The 8,853-nt window shown below is 36.7% G+C and overlaps 1 protein-coding gene across 1 annotated transcript; it reads right to left on the bottom strand.

Annotated features, from left to right (window-relative positions):
• Positions 1-372: 372 nt before the first annotated feature.
• Mrps30 (mitochondrial ribosomal protein S30) lies at positions 373-6,994 on the bottom strand. The gene is made up of 5 exons (XM_042690613.1): positions 6,398-6,994; positions 5,097-5,242; positions 4,057-4,162; positions 2,864-3,040; positions 373-745 (listed from the first exon to the last, which is right to left on the bottom strand). Exons 1-5 carry the CDS (start codon positions 6,987-6,989, stop codon positions 429-431), a joined length of 1,338 nt encoding a protein of 445 aa, XP_042546547.1. The 5' UTR covers positions 6,990-6,994; the 3' UTR covers positions 373-428.
• Between the last annotated feature and the right edge of the window lie 1,859 nt (positions 6,995-8,853).

The following is an 8,853-nucleotide window of genomic DNA, read 5'->3' as shown; positions in this document are numbered from 1 at the left end:
TTTCTAGTTTTCTTCCTTTTTTAAACCAAATAAGAGACTCTTATAAAAGCTACTATATTTAAAAATTACTAGTCATTTTTGAAGGGTTTTGAGTAGCACTCTGAAATTGTAGTGTTATTTTAAAAAGGAAAAATATAATAAAACATGTATTTTCTCAAGTATTTAATTATTCACTGTTTTTTGTATTATATTACTTTTAAAATCACAATTAATATCAAGATATTAAGGATAGCCCAATAGTCCTATCAGCCATACAAAAACAAAATTCTTTTTAAATCAACATACTATATTTAAAATTAAGTCCTGCAGAGATGAATAGAATGAAAGTTCTAATCACAGGTTAGCAAAAGAAATAGGAATCAAAAACGTAAGTGTTTAATAAGTGGCAGAATTTTTTTTATTATTTCTTCAATGAAATTTAAATATTTTCAGAGTCCTACATCAAGTGTTTTCTCTTCATTCACCAAAGGCTGTGATCTACCTTCTTTAGGTTTATTCAGTAAAAACTGAACAATCTGAAGTAAAACGTCATCGTTAAAACCTTTCACGTCATTATCTTCAATTGTCTCATAGAGAGGCTCACTTTGTGTTCCCCAACAGATATTCTTACGAGGGTTATCTTGATCAGCCTGTACAGTCAGTGCCAAGGTATTTAACTGGTAGCAGAAAAAGGAAAAATACTTTCCATCTGTAATCACACCCTGGGACACAAAGGGTCGAGTAAGGTCTGCTTCGCTCCAGAATCCTATAGAAGAAAGTATGGTGAAATTTAGACACATGATATATTTTACCCAAACAAAGCAAACAGATTGGGTAATAAACATTTCCTGATATTTTACCCAGCAAATTCCTAAAGAACTCAGTTTCCCTGTCTTCTTCATTCTAATCCTAAATTTCATTTCTGTAGTATTTCTTCCTTTTCAGTTTCTCTAATTTCAGTCTTCAAATTGAACTACTTATCTGATATTAACTTCACCAACTTCAAATATGTCAAATTCTTCTATCTCATCAGAATCTACCACTCAATAACCAGTAGGGTCACTTATTTCACCAAATCCACAAAAAAAAAGCCTTCTGAAAAACTTTTCTATGGATTTCAACATGCTATCTTTAAATAAATTCAGTATCTTTCTTTGCATATTTCAAAACTTGTTTTTAAGAATTGTCATTTTACCTATGTGTCTTATGTCATAAAGTTCAAGAATATTTTAGTATGTTCAGTACAAAAAATTCCTGTTTTTGTTGCAGACTAAATGGATATAGGACTTTTAAATACTACCAGACAAGCAGAAACTTTGCTTCTCTAGAGAGATTTTGTATTTTATATCATACATAATGAGTCAGACATTAATATTAGCTATTTATTTTATATATTATATATCAATAATATACTAACATGTCAACATACTGTTATTAATATGCTGATCTATTCATATAAACATGACATATTATTAGTTATTTTTAATATGTATACTTTTAATATTGTTAAAATACAAGACTAATACCACTATAAAGAAAAATACCTTATCTCTAATGAATAAATAGTGCCATCTTTGTATCGTCAACAAGATTACATCCTGCTTTTTCTAAGTCTGTCTACCTGCTTCCCACCTCCTCCATTCATCTGTATTTGGCAAGGTTAACACATACACATATAATACAATAGTGTGTGTGTGACAGTGTGGACAGACATTACTAGTAATAACTAAAATTCTTCCTGGATATTTATATAGAATTTATTGAGTTCATATTCTATTTCTTCAGGTTTTGGAATGAAGCCCAAATAACTTCCAGTGGTCTTTAATGGTCCTGGTGTATGATGAGGATTGTAAATTGGCCGGGGAGGATTTGCTTACCAGATGAGTCCTTGGTTTCAAACTGGAGCAAAATGACTGGGTAAATAAATGGAGGAAGAAAGGAATAAATACCCTATGTGACTATAGCCTCTGGCTTCTGTATCCCATTCTTCATACTCTCCTTCACTTCTTTGATTCAGCCATCCTTCAAGCTGTTTCTCAATACTTCAACAGATTACAGATTCCTTTTATCTGGAAATTTCAACAGATTCCTTTTATCTGGAAATTTCAACAGATTCCTTTTATCTGGAAATTTCTTGCCCCAGATTGTGCAGCTATTTCTGCACTTTATAGGTCTCTAATCAGAAGTCTTCTTAATGACTCTAATCAATTCTGCCTCATATCTCAATTATACCTTCTACCTATAAATCATCATTTCTTATGCTATTTTCTCCATACAAAAGCTCCAGAACAGCCAAATCATTCCATCATGTTTAGCACCATCTCCTACGCCACTAGTGGCTGGGATATGAAAAGCAATCACTATATACTGACTGTATGGCTAATTTCCTAATCCAAATCCCAAACACGGCCTTTAGAGAAACTTTAGGATAGCCATGATCCCACCTCCTCCCTACAGTGAAGTCAGAAGTCAGAGTCTTGCAATTACTACATTGGCATTCTACCATTTCAGCCATACCTGCAGTTTGATTTAATCTAAATATTTAGCCTACCAAATTATTTCATTTGTGCCTTTAGAGAGTTATTATCATCTACACAAGTCTCTCAGTTAAGTCTTTAAAATGCTTGTAAACCTTATCAGACAAAAAACATTCATGAGATAGTCAAAATAAACGGTCAAAATAACTACCCAAGCAATATTTCCAAATTTCAAATATTTAATTACAGATTTCGAAACAACTATTTTTTATCAATGCCAAAATTTTCAAAATGCTAAGATACAGCCTACCTCCATCCCCAATTCCCCCCCCAAAACAAATCTGAATACATTCTTGAAATATCATTGATATTGTCCAAGAAAGAAAACACCACAAAATTAGTTTTACCTTGATACATAGCTTGAGCTCCAGTCCAAGCAAAAAGACTCGCTATAGCATTAGCTCTACATACAGTTTCTATTTGGTCGGCACGGTTTAGTTTCAAAAGCCTTTCCCGCTTTAATTTGTCAGGTAATAGATGAAATTGGGTATGACCATAACAATATGGATCAGCTATTTTTGAGCCTGAAGAACAAAAGAACATTTTCAGATGAAATGAGAATTCCGAATATGTGAAGCACACGTCTTAGGAGACAGGTCAAATGTTTCTTCTCAGTTCATCATATACTCAGTACTCAAGTAAATGGGAATATTAGTTGACAAAGTTTTAGTGACTACGAATAAAGTTAGATTCCACATGAAACCATAGTTTTTCAATCTATGAGTAACTGTAAAGCCCACCATGACACAAAATAAAGTTTATATGTAAAAAGTTACTTGAAATTTGTCATTTTATATTTTTCTCGAGTATTACGGAATACTAACCTATTATAGAATAGGGTTCATTACTCTGTTTTAGTCACTACAAAATTCAAACACTCTATGGCTTCAAAGTTTCTTCATTAATATAATAATGCATACCTTGTTTCTAATTTTTCAGAAAATTACTTTAACCCAGTATTTCTGAGGACCCTTACTTCATGAATTGTTTTTAGTAAGATTCCTTTAGGTCACTCCCTTATACCACAGTGAATGAGAAGAGGCTGGTAAAAAATTGAAGTCTTTCTTAAGTCAACTCAGAACTAATAAATAAGCTGCTGCATGTGAGCAGCCATGAGATATTAATGTTTTAATTCCTGATTATTGCCAAGTATAGCATACATAGGATGCATCTGTGAAAATGTCAACCACTCTTCCAAGTTCAATGCTGAACATTTTTACTCTTGACAAAACCCAAATTACTTTTCTATATAACAAATCAACAAAGCCAAGTAAAGAGTGAAATAGTGCAAGAGAAGCAAACAAATTTTTTAATAGTGAGCGGAAAGAATGAATAGTGCAAGAGAAGCAAACAAATTTTTTAATAGTGAGCGGAAAGAATGTTTTGCCAATTTTTAGGGGTACTATAAAACACAAGATCACATTACTCATAGCTTATTTGAACCAGTCACCAAGAATTAAATTTCCATTATAGTTAATGCTTCATCTTTGCATAGCACATTTTGAACCCATCTATGGCAAATATGTGAAGAAAAACTTACCAATAAATATGTCGTTTTCATACTGCCGTTTAAACAATGGAAGCTTGTCTGGTTTACAATTCATTACAGGGATTTCTACAGGAATAGAATAATCCAATGGTACAAACTTAAAGACAAAGAAAAGACATAAATAAACTCACAGCCACATTTGTATCTATTTTACTCATTCTTATTTAAAAAAATTGTTAAATGAGATGCTTTTCACAAAATTATCTGATCAGACAAGTTGAGGCTACCTTAATCAAAATGTTAGAGGCTAGAAGTGCTTCAGAGTATTAGGTTTGACAACAGTTGTCCCTCACTATACCACAGTTCACTTATTGTGGCTCCACTGTATAGCTGAATTTCTAAAACAAAATACACAAATAGTGATCCCTCACTTATTGTGGGAGTTATATTCCAGAGATCTCCTCTATAAGTGAAAATCTGTGAAGGAGCAATAAGTGAACCATGATACAGCGGGTTACTAGATATAGTAATATCTAGTAATGGGACAAATATCAACTGACTGCACTTTTACAAATAAAGCTTTATTGGAACACAACCACACACATTCATTTATATATTGTATACTGCTGCTTTTACACAGTAAAACCACAACTTAATACTGTGCAACAGAGACTTTATGGTTTGAATAGCCTATAAAGTATTTACTACTCAGATGGTTAAGGAACAAGTTCAGCACACTAATATTCAAAATATGCTGTTTTCCTCTAAAAGTACTGTAACTCAGTCCATAACTGTAAAAATCTTTTGATTTATGACTAGCAATTATACTATTAATTAAAATCAGAAACTATTACCAGTATATTAATATTATCAGTATATTAATAAGAAAAAGAAAACTTGTATGGGTCTGAAAACTGATGCCTTAATCTCACTTTACATAAATATTTGACCTCTGTAGATCAGAAAGCTAAAAGGGATTTTCAAATGAGCTATCCTCATAAGAAGCATGACCCAAAGCATTTTATTTTATCCCATCATCTTACTTGGTCTGCTTATGACATTCAATAGATACAAATATAATCAACCCTTACCTCTGGGAGTTGCTTGGATATCCGAATCTGGTTGTGTGGTGTATCATTTATTTGGTATCGTAAAGCATCAATCCGACCTTTTCGATGACCAGCAGGGATAATTTCTTCACCACGCACCCAGTAAAAGTGAACTGGGTGTTTATAATCTATCAAAAGATATTCAAGATGTTCTCATCTAATCATATGGACAAATTTGATTATTACAGAATACTAACAACAGTAGACAACTTAAAAATGATTTTTTCTAATTTTAAAAAATATATAAAAATATTCCAATGTATGGTAGTATCTGGGTTATGTAATAATCTGACAATTAAGGTTTAAACAAAGCACTCAACACACTGTTTGTCTCATCAACACCTTAATCAATAATTAGAAGCTATTCAGCTAAAAATAACTGCAATAATTTCGACTAATATATACATTATTAACTGGCACATAATATGCATAACATTTTATAAATAAGAGGACCCTGGGTCTTGCCAAACACCAGGTCTTATTTCTAAACCACCAACCATCCATGCAGTCAAAGTTCACCTCACTCTCCTCAATATCACTACTTTTTGACTCAGTTATCTGCAGTTATAACATTAATTCAATAAATATCCAGACATCACTGGTCAGGAGACACATGATATATTAATAGTTTTCATGTCTACCGTGCAAATTTAGGTAGAAGTTGCTTATCGCTGACCCTCAAACACACCAAGTACATGGTCTTAGAATTAAAGGTGGTGTGCCTTCTTTTTTTCATTTATAAAATCATGTAATCGTTCTGCCTGCTGTAAATGGATATTGTGAGAATTAATTAGTGGATGCGCAGCAAATTCAGAACAAGACCTGGCACATAATACTATGGATGAAAGGTTGGGTATTCGACCTAGCAGCTCGTTTACACCTTGGCAATTTTATAACTGAATGCTATAACCAACATGTTCGTTTGGGAACTAGGAATAAAGTAAAAGAGATCACTTCATGGACACAGGGTCACACAGCTTTTCAGGAGACAGGCAACCCAGTTTAGCCCCATTCAGAGCCTTGTCTCTAAACTCCTCTTCCACTGTCTTGTCTGGTTATTTTACACTACAGAGGCACGGGCTGCAGGCCAGAGGAGGCTGTACAGAGAGCCTCAGTGGAGAGTGGAACAACTTAACTACCAGCAGCTAGTCTCCCCCCCATCCCTGACTCAGTGAGAACGAGTACACCAGGCCCCCAATCTCCGGCCAGCCAAGAGACCAGGACGAGGAGGAGCAGCAGCAGGTCGGGTCCACAGCCCCGGGTCTCGGCGTCCCGAGGCTCACCGAAGGCGGCGGTGGCCAGGGCCGGGTTGAGTGGGCTGAGCAGGTTGGCGAGGGTGGCCACCAGCTGGTCCAGGAAGGGCGAGGCGATGGCCTGGCGCTCCTGGAAGAGCGGCGGGCGGCGCGGGCGCCGCAGGTAGAAGTGCTCCTGCAGCAGGCAGTCGCAGGCCGCGGCGCGCAGGGCCGCGAGGTCCGGCGTCGGCGCGGGTTCGGATCCCGCGGAGGGAGGAGGAGGAGGAGGCAGGCCCGACAGGAACACGGTCTTGGTGAAGCCCTGGTACCAGCGGTCGGCGTTCAGGGCGAAGGTCTGCGGGTACACCACGTACTTCATGAACTGCATCTTGGTGAGGATGCGCAGCTTCTCCTCGGCGGACGGGGCCGCGTGCACCGCCGCCTGCCAGCGCTCCACCCGCCGCTGCCGCGCGGCCTTGCTCTTCGCCGTCAGGGAGGCCACGATCGGCGGGTACCGTGCCACGCAGGTGGCAGCGACAGCCGAGCCGCTTGGCTCCGTCGCCGCGGCGGTGGCCCTCGCCGCGGTGTGCAGTGACAGTCCGCGGCCGCAGGACACCAGGTTCCAGCACCTGGCCGCCGCCATCTTCGCCCGCGGTTCCGGAAGCGGAGGTCAAAGTCAGCGCTTGTCCCGGCCCTTTTGCCGTAGCGACCAATGGGAAAGCAGAATCCGAGCCGGGCTCGCGGACGGTGGTTCTTACTGGGCTTGGGTTGCAGTACGTCATTCACTTTTCAACCAATCATCTTGCTGGCTGAAGTTTTCTCTCTGTTTTGAGAGTTAGTAAGGGAGACCCAGCTTAGTTCTGATTTAACCGCTGGGCTGATGGTGAAGAGTCGAAACTGCGAAAAGGAGGTACTGCCACCTAGATTGCGTTTAGAACTCGACAGTAACCTCTTAGGAAGTGTCCTTAATGGACACTCCAAGCCCTTAGACTTTCTATTCTTATTTGAGTATGACATACCACTTATTTTCAGCTTTGGTTTTAGGAGTAGAAACTTATTTTCGAAAACACGTGTGTAAGATACACTGACTAATTTAAAAAACATTATGGAGACATTACTTAAGTGTGACCATTGCTTTATTGGGAAAATAATTATATATATATATATATGTATGTATGTATGTATATTCCTCTAGGCTAATACAAATTTGCGCATCTCTATAGTTTATTTAAAAAGAGGGATGTATTTTTATTTGGGTTTACTTTGGGAAAAAGAAGTTGACTAACACAATATATGAATAAAAAAATTGGTCATTATGTAACCAATTTGTGTCTTAATTAGAAAACTCGGAGTGTGGAAGTTGTGCTAATTACAAAGGCAAGCCTCACTAAGAGGCTTTTAGATGCATAATACCACAAATAAACGATGGGGTCCAGGGGAAAAAAAAAAAAACATTCATTTTCTAACAACATTTCTATTCTTCTTGAAAATTTAGATTTTAATCCAATCAATCTGTTTCAGTGATCCTTTTTTAAAAAATGAAAAATAATGTAGATTTTACAAAGAAATACCACAACCAGATTTTGTGTTATAGGAATTTATTAGAAAAACGTCAATTATTGTATAACTGGAAGTATTTAGTACATGCATACTATACATTTATTTGGATTTGGCTTTGAATTGGGCGATGGATGTTGACATATAAATATCAACATGATTAATGTCTCAGTAATTAATATTGTAAAACAAAATAATCACAATGGGTTGCAGTGTAACTATAAATAATTTTAGTGAATTGTGTGTGGCCCAAGAATTTCCTAAGATAGTTAATTGGTGTCAGACTTAGCTTTCTTTTTTTGTTTTGTTTTGTTTTTTTGTTTTTTTGTGGGTCGTGGGGCTTGAACCGCGATCCTCAGCTCAGCCTCCTGAATACCCAGTATTACAGGCGTGAGCCACTGGCCCCCGTCCAGACTTAGCTTTAATACATATTTTGGAAATACAAGTAAAATGATCCTTTCAGCTATTATTTTATGCCTGGTTACTATGACCATATTGCCTCTAACTAGTAGCATAATGATGTATCACAACAGTAATATTGATTTACATAGCTCCATTCTCATTTTTGTTTTATATCCTCAGCTATTTCCTCCTTTGTTAAGGTACAATTCAGGACACATTGCTTATCTTATAGCAGTAATCATAGAGATTCACTTGCACTTAAATAACAGCCACATGTTGACCAATTTTCTGTGTTGTATTATTTTTGTACTCTGTTAAAGGAATCTTAATAGACCCTCAAAGCTCCTATTTCTCTATTTGAATTGACTCTACTTCCTGAAGTACATTTCCTGATTTTAAAAGTAATTTTGTATCTTAATGCATATCCTATAAACTTGTCTTTCTTCCCCCAGTTATTTTCTAGTAGAATGTCATTAAGCATTTCACAAATGAACTTTGAAAAGAGCCACAAAGGCACTGTAGGCCCTATTTTATTGAGGGTGTATTAA

The sequence above is a fragment of the Dipodomys spectabilis genome, unplaced genomic scaffold, assembly GCF_019054845.1.
Source record: "Dipodomys spectabilis isolate Male_0828 unplaced genomic scaffold, ASM1905484v1 ptg000138l, whole genome shotgun sequence".
NCBI classification, from domain to species: Eukaryota; Metazoa; Chordata; class Mammalia; order Rodentia; family Heteromyidae; genus Dipodomys; species Dipodomys spectabilis.
Note: the sequence above shows the minus strand (reverse complement) of the source record. Positions and strands in the feature narration are given on the sequence as shown.

Excerpts from the sequence above, each read along its gene's own strand:
- Mrps30 (XM_042690613.1), bottom strand. The coding sequence starts at position 6,989 with ATGGCGGCGGCCAGGTGCTGGAACCTGGTGTCCTGCGGCCGCGGACTG. Across the intron at positions 5,243-6,397 it reads CCTGGCCACCGCCGCCTTCG|ATTATAAACACCCAGTTCAC; the intron begins GTGAGCCTCGGG and ends ATCTTTTGATAG. Across the intron at positions 746-2,863 it reads AGCTCAAGCTATGTATCAAG|GATTCTGGAGCGAAGCAGAC; the intron begins GTAAAACTAATT and ends TTTCTTCTATAG.